This window comes from Sceloporus occidentalis, unplaced genomic scaffold (assembly GCF_023333645.1).
Source record: "Sceloporus occidentalis isolate IW3139 unplaced genomic scaffold, rSceOcc1.0.p SCAF_9, whole genome shotgun sequence".
NCBI classification, from domain to species: domain Eukaryota; kingdom Metazoa; phylum Chordata; class Lepidosauria; order Squamata; family Phrynosomatidae; genus Sceloporus; species Sceloporus occidentalis.
This window is the reverse complement of record NW_028316989.1, coordinates 25,889,464-25,910,640: the sequence shown is the minus strand read 5'-3', so window position 1 is coordinate 25,910,640 and position 21,177 is coordinate 25,889,464. Positions and strand designations below refer to the sequence as shown.

At 52.5% G+C, this 21,177-nt stretch overlaps 3 protein-coding genes across 6 annotated transcripts; 1 reads left to right on the top strand and 2 right to left on the bottom strand.

Annotated features, from left to right (window-relative positions):
* Positions 1-524: 524 nt before the first annotated feature.
* On the bottom strand, positions 525-1,457 carry PIERCE2 (piercer of microtubule wall 2). The gene is made up of 2 exons (XM_089537984.1): positions 1,180-1,457; positions 525-1,066 (listed from the first exon to the last, which is right to left on the bottom strand). The coding sequence occupies exons 1-2, from the start codon at positions 1,297-1,299 to the stop codon at positions 689-691; spliced, it is 498 nt and encodes a 165-aa protein (XP_089394110.1). The 5' UTR covers positions 1,300-1,457; the 3' UTR covers positions 525-688.
* Positions 1,458-1,469: 12 nt separating this feature from the next.
* Positions 1,470-13,305, top strand: LOC149307080 (cell cycle progression protein 1-like). Of its 4 annotated transcripts, XM_089537975.1 has the most exons (10): positions 1,470-1,660; positions 1,944-2,073; positions 2,600-2,673; positions 3,422-3,644; positions 6,705-6,755; positions 8,401-8,655; positions 9,363-9,374; positions 10,022-10,143; positions 10,940-12,309; positions 12,677-13,305. In XM_089537975.1, exons 1-10 carry the CDS (start codon positions 1,601-1,603, stop codon positions 12,852-12,854), a joined length of 2,475 nt encoding a protein of 824 aa, XP_089394101.1. In that variant the 5' UTR covers positions 1,470-1,600; the 3' UTR covers positions 12,855-13,305. The 4 variants fall into 4 exon arrangements, with proteins under 4 accessions (XP_089394101.1, XP_089394103.1, XP_089394102.1 ...); XM_089537977.1 differs by lacking the exon at positions 6,705-6,755; XM_089537976.1 differs by lacking the exon at positions 9,363-9,374.
* LOC149307079 (GPI alpha-1,2-mannosyltransferase 3-like) lies at positions 13,297-20,337 on the bottom strand. The gene is made up of 12 exons (XM_089537985.1): positions 20,104-20,337; positions 19,472-19,604; positions 18,767-18,887; positions 18,404-18,508; positions 18,087-18,217; positions 17,239-17,379; positions 16,771-16,822; positions 16,066-16,277; positions 15,372-15,436; positions 14,639-14,852; positions 13,956-14,139; positions 13,297-13,627 (listed from the first exon to the last, which is right to left on the bottom strand). The coding sequence occupies exons 1-12, from the start codon at positions 20,207-20,209 to the stop codon at positions 13,502-13,504; spliced, it is 1,590 nt and encodes a 529-aa protein (XP_089394111.1). The 5' UTR covers positions 20,210-20,337; the 3' UTR covers positions 13,297-13,501.
* Positions 20,338-21,177: the final 840 nt, after the last annotated feature.

The following is a 21,177-nucleotide window of genomic DNA, read 5'->3' as shown; positions in this document are numbered from 1 at the left end:
GAAAGGCAAGAGTGTCCTCTGCCCTGGATGCACTGACTCCCTTTACTCTCCCATCCATCCAGCCTTAAGAATGAGCGGAAAGAGTCATCTTTGCTGGAATGTTACAAGTTTTTTGACGTTGTTTTGCTTTGCCTCATCCTTTAGGTCCCTTGCTATAAGGTTTTACACTCGGTTTATCCATGGGTCATAACAAAATCCATAATTTTGGCCCCAAAGCTTACCCTTGACTTATACATGAGGTCAACTTATATTTGAGTATATATGGCACTCAGGTGTAAGAATCCTTTTGACTGAGTTTGGGATAGAATGGCGATAATCTATTGGAACTGGTTCTTCCAGAGGAGGACATTTCTGGCCCCCTTTTGGGACGTAGGAATGGGGACCTTGGCAACTGGAGCCTGGTCCTCTGGTCCTTTTCTTAGACAGGGAAGAGGTCAGTTCCCCCCCCCCCCCCCCACGATTGTACCTTAAACTTGTCTGCAAGGCTTGGCTCCTGAACAGTGGAGCACCTGGTTCACTGGCGGGGAAAGATTGCAACCCATCCTGCGGTTTAGAGTGAAATGTAAAGGATCTATCCAAGGAGTCCATTTTAGGAACAGGTTTTCTCATGTTAAGACTCTCAGCAGATGTGCTGGGAGAGGCCTGGGCACAAATGGTGCTTTTATTGGCTTAGCGGGGGAAGGCTGCCCTACAGAGTGTTGACCAGGTCCTTGTGGTCGATGACCCTTCCCCTGTTGATGCCGGTATTGATGCCACCGCTGGGCGTCCGTCCGCAGGCCAGAAGGTGGTTGGTGAAGGCGTTCTCCCGGGGGCAGAACCGGCAGGGCGCCGCCTGGGGCTCCGGGGGCAGCTGGCCGTAGTCGCTGGAGGTGGTGCAGTAGAGCAGGAGCTGGGCCTGGGCCAGAGGGCGGCCTCTTTCGCCTGGCAGGGCAGAGGGCAGCGCCTTTGGGTCCAGCATGCAGGAGAAGACCGGGTTCCCTGGGTTGGCGCAAGGGCACCGCTGGGCAGAGGGGTCCTTCGTGGCGCAGGGGGGCTCTGCCGCCATGGCCCCTGCCTGCCTCCCTTCCTGCCAGAGAGAGAGAGAACAGGGCATCAGCTTCCTCCGCCTCTCCTCCCGGCTCCGGAGGAAGGAAGAGGCGCCTGGCCCCAAAAGAGGCAGAGAGGGATGGAGGTACTCACCTGGAGGCTCCTCTTCGGCCCAAAGCCAAGGATGTGGAGGAGGACCAAGCGGCGGTGGCCGAGGATGCGTCTCCTAGGCAACCGCGGAGCATCCCGGCCCCGCCCCCGGCCTTGCGTCATCAGCGGGGCCTTTGTCGACGCTGCAGCCGCCTCCTGGGCCTTGTAGTCCCCGCGCGCCCCTCCCTCCGCTCGGCGGCGCCCCAGAGGACTACGCTTCCCAGGGAGCCTCGCGGCCGGTGCGCAGGCGCAGCGGCATCATCGCCCCTTTGTTGTTGTCGGAAGGTAGGCAGGCCGGCAGGCAGACAGGAGACCGAGCGGCGGCGCTTCACCAGGAGCCGCCCGAGGAAGGGAAGGAGGGAGGCCGGTCCAGGAGAAGGGCAAAGCGCCCGCCCGCCGCTCTCTGCGCCTTCCGCCGCGGAAGATGTCCGAGAGCGCCAGCGACAGCGACTCTTCCTGCGGGTGGACCGTCATCGGCCGAGAGGTAGGCCTCCTCCTCCGCCGCCGCCGCTCGCCACGGCCCTTCCCTCGGAGGCCCCGGGGCTCCAGGCTCGCCTTGCCAAGGGCCTTCAAAGGCCCCAAGCCCTTGGCCTCCCTCCCTCCCTGGACCAGGAAGAGAGCCGCCTCCCTCGCCTCCGGGCCCCGGTCTCCCTTGAGGCCAGGCGGACCTTCCCCTCCCCTCCCCTCCCCTGGCAGGAGACGGGCCCAAGGCTCCTGCTCCTCCTCCTTCGCGGCCGAGAGCAGCCTGGCTCCTCTCTTTCCCCCAGGGCTCCGATGCTGAAGCCGAAGAAGGCCTCGTTCTCCTCGGCCCCTCCGAGGAGCCGCCGCCGCCTCCTCTCCTGCAAGGAAGCGACCCTCGCCACCAGCAGAAGCAGGACCCGGCCACCGACCCAGAAGGTGAGCCCCGGCACGAAGCCCTGCCGCGGCCCCAAGCCCCCTCTGGGCTGGGCAAGGGCTCAGGAGAGCGGGAGCCCCCAGACTGGCGGATGGGGCCCCGAGGGCCTTGGCCAAACTGGGACCCGGCCCTTGCCTTTAGGCCTTGCTTTGCAGGCCATAGAATCCTAGCATGGTAGTGATGGAGGAGACCCAAGGGCCCTGATCCTGCCATGCAGGGAGCTGGTGAGGTGGCACTGCCAGGGTCTGTCATGCCAAGAGTGGGTCCTGAATGGCAGTGCGGATGTTCAGTCAAGGGGCTTCCACTCTCTTTGAATGGCAGAAGCCCATCTGGACTCCTGTCCCTAGGCCTTCCCTCCTCTTTTTGGGGGATGCTGAGAGAGACCCTTCATGGTGGCACCTGCCCTTGAACTGGGCACTCTCTGATTCCCCGCAGGGATGCTCAGCCCTGGGCAGAGCCAGAGTTGCTCACACACAAGAATTGGGGGGCAGTATGTACCCTGTACATAGTAAACGTTTGTTCTCGCAGCTGAATTTGGCCACGGAGATGTCTCAGTCATAGCAGACCAGAGTCACTCGGAGATCGCCAAGACCGTCCCTGAGGTAAGTGGTGGCTCCATAGAGGCAGGTGATGGGGAGCCAGGGCCTCAGGGCAGGCGGAGGGTGCGGGCGGACGCTGCCCATCTCGGGGCCAGGGGGGTTCAGTGGTTTCGGAAGAGGAATCCTGGTTGTCAGTAGAAGGTCAAGAGAGAAAGAAGAGAGGACGCAGAAGAGATGAAGTATGCCCCCCCCCCGTGGCATCTGCATTGACAGCACTGAAGGGGTGTGTGTGTTGTAAAACCATAGTCCCTGGGTCCCCTCACTTCTCTCTTTCCAGGGAAGTTAGGTGAGAACAAGGAGATTTAAAAATGTGATGAATGGGAGTCAGATTTTTGGTCCAGGTCTTAACATTTGAGATTAACAGTATTCAGGCAACATTCTGTTGATATCATTGTTTTATATTTAAGTTGGAGGAGGAAAAACAAATAAGAAGCCAACAGCCAGGTCTGGTATTTCTTTTCTTCATAATTGCAAGTTTTAAGGAAACGCTGGTTATTTACAATTCTGCCCAAAACAACCCTCCCCTTTCTTTTGTCTGTGGGGCAGAGCTATCCAGGCATGGCTTGAAACTCAGTGCTGCCCAGGCTGAAGCATAGTGACCCAAACCTTAGCTGGAGCCCCTGAAACGCCTCCTTCAGAGGCTCAAGAGAAGAAGACGCAAACTCACTGTTCCTCTTTCAAACTTTCCTGCTCTCCTAGCCTAGTGCTCTTTTTGGAGCGCTTATGCCTGTGCTTTAATACTTTGTCCAAGGATGAGAAAGGAAAATTGCCGGATGACAATACCTGCGTGGGGGCTATTAGCGACGACTCAGACATTGTGACACTGGAAGCACCAAAGGTAGAAGAAATCGGAAGCGAAATCGGAAGCCATGAAGGGCTTGTGCCTTGTGGGGACGAGGAGCCCTCAGCCTCTGAAGACTTCAACATGGGCTCTTCCTCCAGCAGCCAGTACACCTTTTGCCAGCCAGAAACAGGTATGTGCTCCCCATTATTATTATTATTATTATTATTAATAATAAAATTTTATTTATATTTCCCGCTTCTCCCTTCAGATCGAAGCGGGATTACAGCAGTAAAAACATCATAAAATACATACATAATTCAAAAACATCAATCCAAGAAATAAAAATTAAAAGGGAAAAGGAGCAGTGCTGCTCAGCCATAAGGTCATATATTCAGATGTACAAATCAGATTAGAGGAGATCCGTTGGATAGGTCTGCCGGAAGAGATCCGTCTTCAGTGCCTTTTTGAAGGCTTCCAAGGAAGGGTTAAGACGGACCTCTTCCGGTAAATTCTTCCAGAGTCTAGAGGCCATTGCAGAAAATGCTCTACAACCTGGTTTTGGGTTGTTCCAATATTTTTGTGCCAGATGTTCTGAGGGTGTGGGGCAGATTATGTAGGGAGAGGCGTTCCCTTAAGTAACTTGGGCCCAGGCCATGTAGAGCTTTATAGGTAATAACCGAAACTTTGTATTGCACCCAGAAGCTAATCGGCAGCCAATATAGAGCTTTCAACACCGGTGTAATGTGGTCTGATCTTGGTGTCCTGGTGATCAGTCTGGCTGCAGCATTCTGAATCAGTTGGAGCTTCCGAACTTGGTACAAAGGTAGCCCCATGTAGAACGCATTGCAGAAATCTAAACGAGAGATTACCAGCGCATGTAGTACTGTTTCAAGGTGCCCTTGAGCCAGGTAGGGAGGCAGTTGGCGTATCAGCTGAAGCTGATACCATGCACTCCTGGCTATCGCCTCCACCTGAGATGTCAACTGTAGAGACGAGTCCAGTACTCCCAAACTGCGAACTTCATTCTTCAGGGGGAGTGTGTCCCCGTCAAGGATAGGGGCACCTATCGCGAGCACCTCCGTTTTCTCTGGATTCAGCTTGAGTTTGTTTTCCCTCATCCAGCCCATCACTGACTTAAGGAAGGCATTCAGAGGAGAGATGCCATCCTTAGTCACTGCAGCAGTCGGAGACATAGAGAATTAATTAACTCCAGGAGAGCAGGAATGGCCAGGATGCAAGTCAGCTGGCGGTCCATCCCCTCCACTGCCAAGAGTGAACATGAGAATCCACCATACCAACTGGTCCAATGATGGATTCTGTGGGTCCTTTAAATCAATTAGCCAGTATGGAAAAGCAGGATGCTGCTTTCTGCAGCTGGATGGACACCCAGGACAGGAACTGGCTCTTCCTTGCCCATTTGTGCCAGTTTCTTTGCCTCCTTCCTGGTACTTTTCTGGTTAAGAGGATGGCACTGGCTTCGAGTCCCCCAAATGCAGCTCCCTAAAGAGGCCTTGACTCCACATTTCCATCAATTGTCACACCTTTTTAACAGCTGGAGAAGCTGGTTTAGCCCCGTTCCAGCTGGGCTAGTGATGAATTCTGTGGGTCCCTTTATTCCATATCGAAGAGCGGGGTGCTGCTTTCTAGAGGAAGAGCCTGATCCTGCCCTGGGTGTCCCCCCAGCTCCTGTTTGTGGGGGTGGGGGGTTGTCCTGGCCCTAAAATACTTTCTAGACACTGGTGCTTTTGATCTGGCAACCCCATCTGCAACATCAGCCTGTTATCTGTAGACAAGAGGAGGCAGAAGGGTGCAAGGAGTCCTCTAGCCCCAGCAGTGGAAATCCCAGGGCAAAACATTACCCATGTCAAGCATGCTTGACTTCTGTGTCACAACAACTGGAATGCTAGTTCAGAATGAAAATATTTCATATTTGTCCAGGTACAAATGGTGCTCTTTTTCAGAACAGAAGCTGAGAATTAATGTTTAACCTCTTGAAACATGAAACTCTTCCTGGCAGATGGAGTTCAAGCCTACTTTCTGGTCCATAACAGCATACATTCAATTTACATTTTAAAATAGGGTTGTGCAACTTGGGAGATTAAGGACTAAACTGGAATTGACCAGAAGTTTACTTTGGTTTTTAAAGAAGGCCTGGGGGAGGGACAAGGTACAGTGACTGTCCCCCTCCAGCCCCAAGAGAGGAGGGCATTCGGGGACAAAAAGTATTTTAAAAAAAAAACATGTTTGACCCCTGAAGGCCACAAAAACAGTCCTGGGGGCTGCATGTGGTCGAGAGGCTAGACGTTGCCCTCCTCTGTTGTAAAATAAGCAATAAAACAAGCAATTTCAGATGGAAGAAAATTATTCCCTCTATGTGAGATTTGTTTTTTATTGTTAAATATTGTATAAATAGTTTTTGATATTACTGCCCGGAATTCTCCAAAATGTACCCAGGATGTTTACAAAGCCAGTCCTGATAAACTGAGCTACAAAATACAAACAAGGTTTTGGAGAAGATTTATTATTTACTGAATTTATACCATCCCTTTCTTCCAGAATGGTCTCATAGATCTCCCCCCCCCCCCCAAAAAAAAAAAATGTGCTACAAGCAGCACTCAAAGTTGCTAGCCAAACCTGCCAAGGCACTGCATGGCAGAGCACTTTCTGAAGAGTGCATCTTGCTCATTCAATCATTCACGGTATTTGTACCCCATTCTTCTGCCAAATTCTTAACTAGAGAGTTCCCTGCCCTCAGACTCACAATCGAAAAAAGACATATGACACAAAAGGAGAAGGAATGGCAGTGGGAAAAGGGATCAAGTCTATTGCTCCAGATATTGCTGGTTCTTCTCTATCTCTGAGGCCAAGGCCATGGCACTTGGAAATCTTCTATGTCTTCCTCTCTTCTCCCTGACTTTTAAAACCCACAAAGAAGACCCAAATGGAGCAGTTGAGGGGTGCAGGGGTCCTCTCTGGCTGCTGAAGGAGAACCACTTGGGTTGGACCAGAGTGCCAGTTGCCAGCCTAACTTCACATGTTCCTCATAGCAGCCAGAAAGGGAGGCCTCAGGTTTGGGGGTGTGTGCGATCCTAGTACTGCCAGACTTTGGTTCATTGGAGAGAGGGTAGCAGTCAGTGGCTTGCAGCTCATCTCCGCAGGGCCAACCTTCCTGGTAATGTTCGGCCTCCTTAGTTGTGTTTTCTTGGTTGGCCAAGGACTAAATCTCTTCCTTCTGTTTTGTATGCAAAAGCCTGTTGGTTGGAGATGCTGTGGAAGATCCCGGTGTGTGTAAGTGGATGGGGTAAGCAGTTGAGTCAGCAAACGAAGGCAGGGTGACCAGACCAGACTGGTTTGGGGCTTGCTGTGTGATGCTTTGCTTGTGTGATGTAAACAGAGCATTCAAAATGTCGCTGACGGTTCTTCTGGAAGCGAGGGAAGGAAGGGCCAGAGGGCAGCGCAAAGTGGGGAGGAGGAAAGCTGGGCAACGGAAAGGAGAGTGCCACAGCAGTCCCTTTGTTTATGGCAGGACACAGCCATAGGAACAACCAGCTAAACCCTCTTGGTTGATAATCTAACATTCCAGACAGGCCAGATTGCTCCTTTTGGGTCTTTCTTGTTTGCACTTATTTGCCCATTTGTCCTGTGCTTGAAAGTGGAGTGATTCATGCCTGATTTGTCCTATTGCACATGCATGGGCTACTTGTTGAATCCCCCTTGGGTTAGTGGTGGATAGGTCTCCTGCTCTCTCCTTCTCCCTACATTTTTGGAAGTGTGTGCCTTTGCTCAGAGCCACTTTCCAGCTTTCCTCTTTATGAGACAGTCAGCCAACTGTGTCTTGGATGCAGGGCCTTTGCGGCTGCCTGGTGACATGAGCCACAGAGCAGAACCTCTCACAGCCCCAGAGGCAGCCTAGGACAGCAGTCAGCTCTGTCGTTGCCATTTGCATGGCTTGCCTCTGCCATGGCTATGATCAGGTGAAGGCACTAAGAACTCTCCTTGGATAGTTAAATCAATCCTTCAAAGGATTAATGCACTTGTGTGGCAGGACAGTGGCTCTTGGTGAATTGCCAGGCAGGGCTCTGATGCAATTTGAAAGTACAGCCACTGTCCAAATAACTAGTTGTTGGAATGTGCTAATCCTAAATGTAATGCATCAACTGGTGTTGAATTTCTGATCCTTAAAAAAAAGTATCTGCATTTAGGTTGGAGGCAGCTGCGTGATGTGCAATGTGGTTTCAAGGACAGAACGCGCATGAGGCAGGTCCTTTGCTTCCCACAAGAGAAGTGCCCTCATCTAGGCCATGATCTGCAGAGCAGATCGTAGAATCGTAGAGTTGGAAGAGACCGCAAGGAGCATCCAGTCCAACCCCCGGGCATGCAGGAACTCTCAATCAAAGCATCCCCATTGACAGATGGCCACTCAGCCTCTGTTTAAAGACGTCCAAGGAGGGAGACTCCACTACACTCCGAGGAAGGAGTGTGTTCCTCTGTTGAACAGCTCTTACTGTCATGAAGTTCTTCCTAATGTTGAGCTGGAATCTCTTTTCTTGGAGCTTGCATCCATTGCTCCATTGGGTCCTATTCTCTGGAGCAGCAGAAAACAAGCTAGCTCCTTCCCCAATATGACATCCCTTCAAATATTTAAACAGGGCTATCATATCACCTCTTAACCTTCTCTTCTCCAGGATACATATGCCCAGCTCTCTAAGTCGTTCCTCACAGGGCTTCATGGTTTCCAGTCATGGTTTAGGAATCCCATAATTCCTTGTCATTGGCTTTGCTGTCTAAGACTCTGGGAGGCTTTGGCAGTTCCTGCCCTTCCACAGGCTGCTTGGCACCACAGTGGCCCAGTAGGATGGGGACCAGAAGGAAAGGAGAGGAGGAGAGTCCTGTGTTGCCAGGAAGGTCCTTTGCACATTCTGCAATGGACACCGCTTGCCTTTCAGTCTTCCCATCACAGCCGAGTGGTGAAGAGTCAAGCAGCGATGAAACCAGCAACCACTCCAGCCCTGCCCTCAGGCGTCGGCGGGCCAAGAAGAGACTCATCTCAAGTTCTGAATCGGAGGATGTGCCGCCGCGGGAGCAGGAAACTGAGCCAGTCAAACATCCATCTCCCAAGCATCAGTTCAGCAGTGGCCTTAACAGATGCATCATCCTGGCACTGGTGATTGCAGTCAGCATGGGCTTTGGACATTTTTATGGTGAGTGACAGGGGGAATCTTTCCCCTGCATCAGCAGAAATAAGCCAGTCACAGTCCTGCTTTGTAAATCTGAAGCGTTTCTGTGTGAGGGTGCTGCTCCTTCTCCTTGGGCACAGGGGTGTCTTTCCCTTGCTGTGCCTGGAAAGTTTCCAGTTGAGGAAACAGGTGCTGGCCAGACATACAAGGGTTGGGCTGTGGCTCAGGCTTGGCCCAGGTGGCCTTGCAGAGCTCCTGAGGATCAAACAGGGCATCAGCTACCTTCAGATTTTGTCACAGGAGGATGTGGGCTATCACTAAAAACAGGGCAGCAAAAAGGATTTGGGAAGGTGGTCGAAAGGGGAGGGAAGAATGTCATGGAGCCCACATTAAGTGTGGCGTCAGAGTTTGGAGCAGTAGTTGTCCTGAAGGACAGGTTGGAGCCATGTTCCCATTTAGGCTCCCTCTGGGCTTGGAGAAGCAACTGCTGCAATTGGACCCTGTTGCCACTGATTCTTTATAAATGCAGTTGGGTAGCTGGCTTATGGTTCCCCCTTCCCAGCCACCTCTTCTTTTACACTGACTTGCCCATTTGTACCTGTGGGGCTGAAAAATGGTAGCACAGTACACTGTCTACCCTTCGTATCTGAACTAGGGACAGACCAAAGAATCTTGTTTGTTTTCATGACCTTTGAGCAGAACTGACACATCTCCATTCTTTTGGTCTTCAGGGATCCTTGAAGGTAAGTGGCCAGGCTGGAATGTTCTGCTTTGCCATTGAGCCTGATACTCCTGCTTGTTCTTTTACTTTGGGCAAAGTAGTCCATGCCAGCATGCCTGCAATGGGGAGTGTGGGGTATCTGTGTGTGAAGGGTTTTTTTTTGGGGGGGGGTGCAGATTGCACTTTGGAGGTGGGGCAGATCAGAAAGAGAACCCAGGCAGCCTGTGGAGGGAAATGCCCCTGATGCAGACTGTCCGCTTGGGCTCCTAAGCTTGACAGAATGCCTCAGCACACTGGCATGTTCAAAGCATGGCTTTTGGCCCTCAAACAGAGGAGGTTCTTTGACAGCCACGATCCTGCAGTAGCCTTAGAGCACTCTCCTTCCGGTGGTATCACTGCGGACAAGTATTCTTCCTTAAGGACACAGAGCAATGAAGAATTTTCATGGAATAGTTTTCATATTATCAAACAATCTCCATGCTTTCAAGGTGTGTGCCAGGGCTACAATGGTTCAATTACAAGTTGCACCTTTCAGGCTTTCCTAACAAAGATCATGGCATGCACTAGTTGTACAGTGCACAACTCAAGAGAGGAGGAAAGGTGTGTTATCTGATAAAGTGTCTTGCTTCCCCTTTTATTGTGATATAAAATAAGAATTTCTGTTTCAAGGTACCGTTCAGATCCAAGAACGTCAGCAGCTGGTTGAGAAGACACATGAAGATGAACTGAATGGTATGAAGGACAGCCTGATTCAGTGCCGAGAGGAACAAGGAAGTAAAACCGAGTGCAAAGTAAGGGCGACCTCTGCTCACAGAGTGGCTCTAAATCCTAGACAGGGCCCGTTTCAATTGGGAGGCTTGGCTTCTTTGGTTTCCAGGGAGAGCAGAAAGGTCCTCAGCTGATTTGTGGTCTCTGCCGGAGTCCCTGGCCCTGTCGGCCACAAAGAGTCCAGGCACCCTGGGAGGAAAGGGCCACAATGTACAGGGCTCTGAGGCTGGGGGCTGGCTGAGCCAGGCTGACCGGATGGGGATGGGAACCAAGCTGAAAGCCCATCACAAGTACTCCTTGCATTTTTGGGACAGAGAGATCTGCCTTGGTTGGAGACGTGTCAAGGTAAATCAGTGGAAAGGCCAAGGACTCCCCTGTGAGCGTGGGTCTTTTGTGCGCCCTGTTCGGTTGGGAAGCACCTGCAGCCTTGGGAGTGCCATGCTCCCCATTAGATCAACCATGTTCTTTGGTACATGGGTGTTTCCCATACCACAGCTGCCATCATATTGTCTTCATAGTTGCTGCAGATGAACCAACTGCTAGACTAGCACACACATCCTTGTGCCCATCTGGAAGTGGTCAAGGCACATTCCAAGCTGTGTGTGTGTTGGAGCGGAGGTTTATACAACCCTGGATAGTGGAGCATCCCATGCCTGTTCCCTTTCACACTGGGCAGGCTCTACGGGAAGTATAATATCACTTCCTAGTCATGTTTATGCATCTGTAGGCAAAGTGCTGCAGTGACTTCTCCACACCCCATTTTTAAACTTACTCATCCAGTACTGGAACATTGCTTTAACTCCTCCTTTGTCTCTCCAGTCTCTAAAGGAAGGCTTGGCAGCATGCTTGCTGATGACAGAGATGGAGAAGAAATCCTTTGAGTCCCAGAAGGACCACCTGGCATCAGAGAACCTTCACTTGAGGGAATCTTTACAGAAAGAGGAGAAGGCATTGGCTGTGTTGCAAGAAGAACTAAGGAAGCTCCGGGAACAGATAAGGCACTTGGAAAACAAAGGCCTCGAGTCTCCAGTTGCCACTGAAAACCAGAAGTTGAAAGTCCATTTGGAAGAGGAAAAGCATCGCATGCAGAGTTTTGTGAAACAGAAGGAGACACTACTGGCTGAGGCACAGATGCTGCGGAGGGAACTGGACAAAGAGTGCCAGCTGACCATGGCTCTTCGGGAAGAACTGGAGAAGCTGAGTGCTCAGCAGGCGGCTCCGGAGGCAGGGGCAGGGGAGGGTCTGCCAGAGAACCAGGAGATAGAAATTCTGCGGGGAAGGTTGACCGAGCTGGAAAAGAAGCTCAGCTTTGAGCAGCAGCGGTCGGACCTGTGGGAGAAGCTGTATGTAGAGGCCAAGGATCATGCTGAGAAGCAAGGGCAAGCAGGCAAAGGACAGCAGCCAGCTGGAAAGGGGACAGGCAAGGCCAGAAAGAAGCCAAAAGCAACCTTTTTTGGCTCAATGAAAGAGACTTTTGATGCCATGAAGAACTCCACAAAGGAATTTGTGAGGCACCACAAAGAGAAAATCAAACAGGCCAAAGAAGCTGTGAAGGAGAACTTGAGAAAGTTCTCAGATTCTGTAAAGTCCACCTTCAGACACTTCAAGGACACGACCCAAAATATCTTTGAAGAGAGAGAGAAGAAATGGCATGCTGAGAAACGGCAGGAGACTGGGCGGGAAAGGAAAACGGCAAGCTGTTCCCACGAGGGTCCACACCACCGGGCCCCTGGGGGCCAGAGGGAGTGGGGTGAGGGAAGGCGAGCCAAGGACCCCACTGCCCCCAGGTGCCTCAAGCGCCCCACTTACAACAGGAAGACTCGCACAGCCCACAAGGGCTGCACAGGGATTTTTGACTGTGCCCACCAAGAGTTTGTCAGCCTCTTTGACAAAGTCCTGGACCCAATTCGGGCCGATGAATTTAACCAGTTAATGCACAAGTACTTGCAGCAAGAAGTAGACAACTTCCATCACTGGAGGGAACTGGAGGGTTTTATGAACCAGTTTTTCTGCAATGGTGTTTTCATCCACGATCAAATGCTGTTCACAGACTTTGTTAATGACATTAAAGATTATCTAGAAGACATCAAAGAGTACCATGGGAACAGCGACAGAGTGTTTGAAGACTTAGATAAATACATCTACCAATATTACTTCCACTATGAACCAGCTCCTCAATATGGACCCAGGTGAGAGCAAGAAGACTGCTTGCTCCTCTTTCCTGCTGGGCTGGCCAAAGAATGTGCCAGTCTTCCTCAGCGGTGGGCATGCCAAGGAAGCCCTGGGTGGGAGTAGGGATTGGGGGCATTCCTTCTGGGTTCAGGAGACACAGTCCCTGTGGAAGTGTTTTGATTTTTCCCTACCAGTTTCATTTCTGTACATTAAACAGTGTAGGAAAGAGCTCCCAATTTCTCAAGGTTCCACTTGCTTTATCAAAAACAATGCGTTGACTTTGGGGTTGGTCAGTATTTTTTAAAAGTTGCCTCAAGAATGAGTTGTAGCAATGGATGTAATATCTGACGTGAACTAATGGCCTGTCTGTTCTTCTCCTTTTAGCCACCCTGCCTTACCTTTCATGCAGATTCAAAGTGGCCCACAAAAAAGACATGTGCCGAAGCACCAACAGCGCTTCAAGAGAGAAGGCCGGTGGCATAAACAAGGGCGCACCAACGGGAGACACACAGCAAACCTGGAGATAGAAGTGGGTCAAATGCCCTTCCAGGCAAAGTACTAAACAGCCCTTGTTGTCAGGAGCCCAGTGAGAGGAAGGCAAAGACATGACCCTCTGTGTGGGGAGGCAGCTGATGCTCTCCTCTGAACCACCCAGGGCACACTCCCCCCAACCCACCTCTCTGCTCTGGGGAGACGCAGGTGCAGCTCTACTATTGCAATAAATGAACTGGGTGAGCAGTAGTTTGTGTGTGTGTTCGTAAAATAAGCTTCTTGGCCGTTGTGATTCAGATGCAAAGTAATACTTCAGTGTACTAACTTCATCTCATGCCAGTCAGAAGCCCGTCTGTTTTAACCTGCTTACTTAATCTTTTTGTGGTGGTGCTGGAGTGGAACCTGTTCATTCGCTCGCTTCTTGTGTGCTGCTTTCTGATCAGCTTGCTGACTTGCATTTGAATTTTCTTGCACATCTATCTCCAAATGGTAGAAGAAGAATAAAGATGTGGTTGGAAAAACAGGCTTTTTATTTATAAAAGTTTGTATAGCTGTCCATACTCTGTCCAGGAAGGAAGTCTCTGAGAGGAAGGATCCTGGCAGGTGGTTGTGTTGCAAGGCCAAAGGTGTGGGCCCTTTGTGGTCAAGCGGGAAGGGCGCATGTTCTGCTGGGCGCATCCCAGGTATATTCCCAGCAAGGTTTGATGGATGGGCCTCTCAGCGCTGCTTTTGATTCCTTTGATAAACATAAACATGACTTCCAATTCGTCCTTCAGGTAAATGGGTGTGAAAGAATGTAGCATCCTTTTCATAACCGTGTGAAACAAGAAATGGTGATATGCCCTAGAAGTACAAAATACACTTTAACATTTATATGACACATCGTTTCATTTTGAAATTAGTGGTGTTGTCTCTCCGATACCATTACAGGCATTTCTAATGCTATTAAACATGTTTGCAGTTTTCTAACCTAATTCTGTTGCTGAGTAACTCACAGATCATAAACTTTAAAAGTTTTCAATTGAGTGGAGACTGGTTAACAAACACCCTGCATTTGAGTGCCTGGCTCCAAAGGGATTAACAGACATGTGTGCCCGCACCTGGCTTCCCTGAGCACCTGGGACCTTCCAGGACTGGAGGAGAGGCAAGAATGGTTTGGCACATGACAGACCTGCTCAAGCACACTGAAGAAGACGATGTGCGAGGGAAGCAGCGAAGTGTTGGCAACAAACTCTTCTTGGAGCCAGTCAAGAGGGGATGAGTAGAACAAATCCGCTTCATCCTGGTAATCTGTCCTTCCAGTCAAGTCTGGTGGGCACTGAAGAAACCTCAGCTGTAATGGGCAGTGAATGTGGCTGAGGGAGAAAGGAGGGAAAGAGGCCCTCAGGAATTGGCAGAGGTGGCTGAGCAGCCTGCCAGGGAGCCCCGCAGGCCACAAACATCACTGCCTCCCCAGGCTCCTTGGGTGGTGGTGGGGAGCTGCTTGAGCAATGGGAAAGACTCCCTACATTCAAGCAAGACCACCCCGACACACCTTGGTAATCAGGAGGAGGACAGGTATGACTCCCTTGCTCTGCCATGGACAATCTCTGTTCAGGAGGGGGCACTTACAGGCAGGAAAGGACTGTGCAGGAAAGGACTGTGCAGAACGCAAGATGGGGAACACGGCTCATCTGCCCAGACAAACTGTTGTGCACAAGAGGGTGTCATGTCAAACATGGGATCCCTTTGAGCTGATGAGGTCAGGAGTTACCTGGACCAAGTCCTTTTATGACTGTCTCAGTGGCAGCTGGATCCAAGGGTGTTCCTTGGGTCCCACCCATCCAGGTGGAGGGCAGAGGGGTCTCTTCTTACCTGTAATAGGGGGTGGAATGGCAGGGCATCAGCATCAAGACAGAGGCTGGTTTCTGGGAAGGACTGCTCTGACAGAGCCCTCGCAAGTGGCCCATGACGTCGAGGGTCCCGCGCTGGTGCACTAAACCTGTATAGAGCGCCAGCAGCGCATTGGAAACCAGCAAGAAGCAGACAGCCGCCTTCCTTCCCCTTTGGAGGTAGTTAAGTGAATGCCCTGCCAGGGAGAGAAGGAGAGTGCGCCTCAGCAGACACAGAAAGTCTCTGTGCCCTTTCCTTGGGTTTGATCCCTCTGCCTCTCTGATTTGCCCAATAAATCTGTATGAGAAGCCCAGTGTCTAAAATGGGGATGCACACATTTTACACTGTGAAAGAAGGTGGTCTTAGCAAATCCAAGGTAATAAAAACAATTCTTTGCCACTAGAGTCTTTCTGACCCATTTTCATTTAAACCAGGATGCTCAACATCACCATTTTGGCACAAATTGTTAAGCATGTGGACAACCCTCAAGAGTGGCATTCACATTTCATCAAAAACAACCAGTCGTGTTCAAATTCCTTGCAGTTGCATAGCACCTCATCTTTTGTCTATGTGACATTTCCCCTCTTTTCAGACAGACCACACTGCCCTACTACAACTCTCCTTCAGGGACAGCCAGCTCTGCTTTGACACTTCATTGTGAGGCCACACCTGTCCTGAAAGGAGCACAGAGGCCATCTCAGGGCAAAACACTTACCACAGAACACCATGCACAAGGGCAGCACTGGGTAGATGAACCTGAACTCCTTGTGGTCCAACATGCTGCAAACAAAGAGAAAGGATTTCACGGGGAAAAGCCAAAAGGTATCCCCTCCCCAGCCTCCTCTTCCCAGCCATTTCCTGCTCTGCTGCAATGACACAACAGGTCTTGCATAAGGGCCAGCAGGAGAAAGGCAACAGGCTCACTGATAGGGCCACCACAACCCCCTCCAAATGCAGCTGTGAGGAAAAGGAGTTGCTGCTACCACTGCCAGTCTAGCTGTAGCCCTTCTGCCCCTGAAGTGGGACAAGCAGGTCTTATGTCCACCTCTCACCAGCAGCATCAGCATGGCAACACTATGTTAGACATAGAGGGAGGCTGACATCCAGACCATGAGTCAAACCTTGGGGGCTCTGTGACTGCTGGGACCCCAACGTTCCTATCCAATTCAAGAGGAAGCTTGCATGAAATGGCCCAGCCCTCCTCCATCCCCACTGGGGATGAGCCAGCACCTGATTCCTCAACATCACAGCCTGCTACCAGCTCATCTCAACAAGGTTTTCTTTCCCTTCTCCCTCCCACCCACAATGTTTCTTCCTTTCATGCTAAGTGCTGGCAATGCCTAACAGCAGGATGCAAGCCAATGAACCTCAAACAATTTTTAACTAGAACAACATGGCAGGAGACATACCTGTATACTGCAACTGTCCAGAGCACCACGACCAGAAACAGGTGGTGCCTTCTGGGTGCCTGGAAGCAGCCATGAATGAAGAAGGGGAGGTGAGGGCCCAAGACGGCCGGCAAGCCCTGCGTCAAGTACCAGTGCCATGGATGGGATCCATAGAAGGTGGCCAAGTTCTGCAGCACATTAAACTTCACAAAGTTCAGGTGAACCACAACCCACTGCAGGAGGAAGGAGGCAAAGGCAGGCAGGTTAGTCGACAGAGAAGCAGAGCAGAAAGAGAAGGAGAGTGGTCTTCTGGCCCCTGCTTTTAGCCATTTGGCTTTACTTGCATTACTCCCACTTATCCCCCTGACACTTTCCAAGGGAAATGCCTTCAGCAAGCAATGCTTTTCATCCAGACCATCAGTTCCCCCAACTGTCACCCACCTTTAGTAGAGCAGGAAGGATTCTACCATAATTAATGAGGGCTTGTTGCCCTGGGAGAAGGCAACAGAGGCCAGCTCCCACTTTGGGCCTTGCAGCAGGACCGAGGGTACCTATGCTGGCAAATCTAACCTGCCCACCCTCATTCTCAGCACTGCCATGAACTGCAAGACATTCCCTAGCAGAGATGTTGGGCGGGGGGGGGGGAAGATGAAGGTTGAGTGATCTGCCTCCCACAAAGTCCTGCTGCCAGGCAGGGACAGGACTCATGAGTGAACCGGCACTTACCTTGCCAAAAAATACTCGGTCAATGACTAAAGAGGTGCCCAAGGTCCCTAGGCTGTTAAAAAACAAAAAATGCCCCCATGGCATGAAATAACTACGCTGTCCCAACTGCTCCCCTCCAACCTTCCTGCTTCACATGCTTTCTCCTCGCCATACACCAGGCTGAACATAGAAGTCTTCCTCCCAGCACCAACCTGCGCCATGTTAACCTGGTGCTCTTTCACCACCTAAGGTCAAAGATGCACCACCCGCCCCAGGTGCCACCAGATAAGAAAAGGTCTCTGCCCCCCCCACAACTTGTGGCTACCAGCAACTGCTGACAGTCCTGAGGCTGCAGTCCACAATTTGTGGTTGCCTGCACCAAGAGGTGAGAGATGCCACATCTGCCTAGTTCTTAATGCTTTGGACCTGCTATCTTATAGCCACCTTATCACACTTTTAGCTCTATTTGGATTATTGCTGTCCACTGACCCCACTGGGATGTAACCCAGGAGAAGGAGATGCCACTTCCGATGCTCTTTCCAAAAGTGCCAGAGCAGTAGAGGAACCCAGAGGATGGCTGCAGTTGGGCGGATAATGAACGCCAGTGCTGCTAGGGTCAAGTAGTGAAGGCTGGGGAGAAGAGGCAAACACATTGAGGGCCACTGGGAAGCCCAAGACAGCTTTGACATAGCCAGCAAGAAGGGTGTGCTGCATTTCCACAAATGAAGCGTGCTTTGCTCCTTTATAGCACTGCCCCCCCCTCCCGCCTTCAGCATGGCTTATGCCAAGGAGAGCGGGTGCAAGGCTTCCACCTTTGGCTATCTCTTCTCAGCTGCCCTGAGTCTGGGAAGCAGGACCAACATGTTATAGATAGGAAAGACAGGCCTGGGTACCACTCTGTGGGGATGGTGTTATGGCTTGACATCATCAAAAAATCCAAAACCAAATTCTGGCTATAAAAGAGCAAGTCCATGGCCACTTCCCCTTCCTCAAAGCACATGCCACAGAGAGTTCTTGACCTGTAGAAGCCAGCCAGAAAGTGTCCATGCCTGGCCAAAGCTCAAAGTAATGGAAGGACTTCATTCGGGGTGGGGGGTGGGGTTCTGGAGCAGCACAGTAAGTGCTTGGCCACCAGAAGACAATTCTTTCAAAGTAGCAGCTATTTTGTAGATGGAAAATGATTAAGTATTTTTTGCAGGGGGTGGGTAACCCAAGCATGCTTGCCAACATTTTGAGCATAAGTGCCATAACACTGGCAGACACCTCCTGAGGCCTGCAATCATTAAAAGTGCAATTACGAGGGAGGGCCCCTCTGACTGTGACAAGACATGTCTCACCTGCTCCCCATCTTCGTGCCTTCCATGGGATAGTAGGAAAGGGCCAAGGTGGTGAGGACTGTTTCCATGGTGTTGGTTAGAGTTCTGGTACAGCAGTACCATGTGAACCAAGAAGACAACTGGCAGAAGTACTGAAACCAAGGCAGGAGGAGAGAAGAGTTGGGCAGGGTAATGCTCCTGGCAGAGTCACAAGGCGTCAGAAGACAGTAGGAACCTCACAGCCTCCCAGGCGGCTCCAGCATCTTCCCTCTTCTGTGAGATATTCTGTCCCACTCCAGAGCAGGCGTCTGAGCAAGAGGAAGGGGGCTAGGACTCACCACCCATTTGGCAGCCTCCACGTTATCCAGTTGCTTCACTAAGGAGTATAACTTCACATCGGCCACTGCTGCTAGAAGGGCCTGGACAATCCTAGGAAGCCAGATCTGTAATGGGCGAGGATGGTGTGAGGAAAAAATGAGGGAGAGAGACCGAGAGGAGCAGCAGACATTTCAGCTGCCTGGACATCAGGGAGCCTTCCCTCCAGACTTTCAAGGCCTCAGTGATGGAATGCCACTTTCCTATCAGGCCAGGCCCTATCAGGGAGACAATACACCCAGGCCTGAGGCTCTGCTGACACGTCCAGATCAGAGGAGCCTGCAAGCATTTCTGGCCGTCCTAGGATGACCGCTGGTCCCACTCACCAGGAGCTGAACGTTGTCCTCCTGGAGCAGGTGCAGCCCTTTGTAGACGCTCGCAAAGAGCAGAGGGTAGAGATGGCTCCGGAGACCTTCTGCCCACTCCCAGGTCAAGAAGCCATAATTAGCAGTGTTAAGGAAGCCTTCTTATACATAGGGGTAACAGGAGTCAGCTGTGACTGGACAGAAATCCCCTCAGTCTCTACTTGAGGCCACATCCTTGCCTGATACTGAACTCAACCCAGCCCCTCAAAACCTAAATCCTGCTCTGCTGCAAAGCCATCTCCCAGGACTGTCAAAACCCACACCTGCGCCCATGGCAGGCCCTTAAGGCCGCCTGTTTCAGGCAAGAATGGAGACACCTGCAGCAGTCCTAGGAAAACCCTCGGTCCAACAAAGCTGCCCCTGGGATGCCCTGTACAGCTGATGTCTAAGCCACCAAGAGTGGCCCAAACAAACCAACTGGGACTAATTGACAAAGTGCCCAGGGGTCTCCTATGACGACTCCTGTGCAGGTCCTGACCAAAGGCAGATCCGCTCATTTGAGCAAAGGGGCCATGCCAGGCGTTCCCAGATTGCGTCCCTGGCAGAGGACTCAGTGCAACCCCATGGAGCCCAAGAAAGGACTCCCAGGTGCCTCTGCTTCACAGTCTCTTCTGGGGAAGGAGGTGGACTTTTGAGGGAACTGCCCCATTCAGAAAGGGATATTTGAAGACCATGCGGTGGGCAACCTCCAGCGACTGCCAGTACTCATCTGGGACGAAGCTGGTCTGGACCAGGGAGCAGTTCAGGAGCCGCACGGCTATGGTCAGCATGGCCAGGCCGGCCTTTTCTCCGGAAAGCCCTGCAAGAGAAGGAGAGCAGATGAGCGCCTCAGGCGGACACACTGAGGTGAAAATGGGAGACAAGTGGAGCCTTCTTGCCCCCAGGCCCAAGGCCGGTTGCCCATCGCTGCCTTTTGTGAAGGCCAAGCTGACTGGAAAGGCTGGGGAGCAGCCACCGAGGAAGCCCAGGCTCCTTTGCTCCTTTGGCCAGCCGAGCGCCTCTTCCTGCGGGGAGGCAGATCATGAGGCCCAAAGGACTCGGGGGTGGGGGCAATGCTGGCTGCCTGAAGTGGCTGCAGGAAAGGGGCCTGAGGTCTTTGGAACTCTCCTACAGAATGCAATGAACCCCGATGGCCGCCTTTTCGGTCCGAGCCTGCAGCCCAGCCTCCCTTCGCCCAGAGTCCGGGGACCAGCGCCTGCCGAAGAGACCGAGGGGACCAAGGGCGAAGGCGCCCCCAGCCCGCCAACAACGCCCCTGCGAGGTCGGCCACTCGGGCCTCCTCCCTCCCTTTCCCTCACCGGCTCTCCATCTCACGAGGTCTCCGGTGGCGGGGGTCTCGGGTCGGTACAACACCGACTTCCGCTTCCGGAGCCGCGCTGGGGGGTTTCTCGGACTCGGCTCCATAGCTCCAGGTGCGGGACTCGATCACCGAGACTTCCGCTTCCGGGGCAAGGCCCGCCCCTTCCCCTCGCGCTCCGCTAGAGGGCGCTCCGGGCCAGCAGAGATGAGGGGCGGCGCCTGCGCAGTCGGGTCCGAGCCTCCGGGTGGGCGTGGCTAGAGCGGCCGTTGTGCGAGTTCCGGGGCGGAGTCCAAGCGGCGCAGTTCCGTCGGAGGAAGAGGAGGAGGATGGGCAGGAGGCTGAGCTTCGGGCAGGTGCTGCTGGCCGCCGTCCTCGGCGTCTCGGGGGGCCTCTACGTCTGGAAGGGGCCCCTGGAGCAGCAGCGGCAGCGGAAGCAGAGGGAGCGGCGGAGCCAGGCCTCGAACCCCGGCGGAAGCAGCGGCCCCTAGCGCCGGCCCAGGGAGGGACTGCAGCAAGCCCATCATCCCCGGCCGCCTGTGAGGAAGCGACGGTCCCGAGAGGCCTTTGGGACTCTTCTTCCAAAGGAGCACCGAGGGACTGCGGGGCCCTTCATCCCCGCTCCCCCCTCTCTCTCCGTGACTGACTTCTGCCGCCAAGGTGCTTTGGAACCATAAAGCGAGCCCTGCCTCACCTGAAAAGAGGAGCCTCCTGTCCTTTTGTGTTGATTTAGTTTCCTTTCTCCCAGAAGGGACCCAGGAGAGGTCCCCCTCTGCTGCTGCTGCTCCTGTGAATGGCCATAGCTGCCATCCTTCGCCTGCTGGCAGCCTGGCGGGGGATGATGGGAGCTACATCCCTCCCTCCCAGTCCACTGGGGTGCCTCTGGCCAAGCGCAGTCGCCTCCTCCTCCTGGGTTTCTCCACTTCTGCCCGCGCCCTTCCGCTGGACCCACTCCTGGGCTCTTGCACCAGGAATAGCGAAGCAAGGGGGCTGTGTGTGTTTCTTGCGAAGAGTCCCAGGTGGAAGAGAGAGAGCAAGAAGGAGGAAGTGGGGTTGCAAAGAGGCAGCACCAGCC

Coding starts and splice junctions, on each gene's coding strand:
- PIERCE2 (XM_089537984.1), bottom strand. CDS start 1,299: ATGACGCAAGGCCGGGGGCGGGGCCGGGATGCTCCGCGGTTGCCTAGG. Junction 1,067..1,179: donor GGCCGAAGAGGAGCCTCCAG/GTGAGTACCTCC, acceptor TCTCTCTGGCAG/GAAGGGAGGCAGGCAGGGGC.
- LOC149307080 (XM_089537975.1), top strand. CDS start 1,601: ATGTCCGAGAGCGCCAGCGACAGCGACTCTTCCTGCGGGTGGACCGTC. Junction 3,645..6,704: donor CTTTTGCCAGCCAGAAACAG/GTATGTGCTCCC, acceptor TGTATGCAAAAG/CCTGTTGGTTGGAGATGCTG. Junction 12,310..12,676: donor GCTCCTCAATATGGACCCAG/GTGAGAGCAAGA, acceptor TTCTCCTTTTAG/CCACCCTGCCTTACCTTTCA.
- LOC149307079 (XM_089537985.1), bottom strand. CDS start 20,209: ATGGAGCCGAGTCCGAGAAACCCCCCAGCGCGGCTCCGGAAGCGGAAG. Junction 18,218..18,403: donor TGGAGGCTGCCAAATGGGTG/GTGAGTCCTAGC, acceptor CCTTGGTTTCAG/TACTTCTGCCAGTTGTCTTC. Junction 16,278..16,770: donor ACCGAGTATTTTTTGGCAAG/GTAAGTGCCGGT, acceptor TTCCTCCTGCAG/TGGGTTGTGGTTCACCTGAA.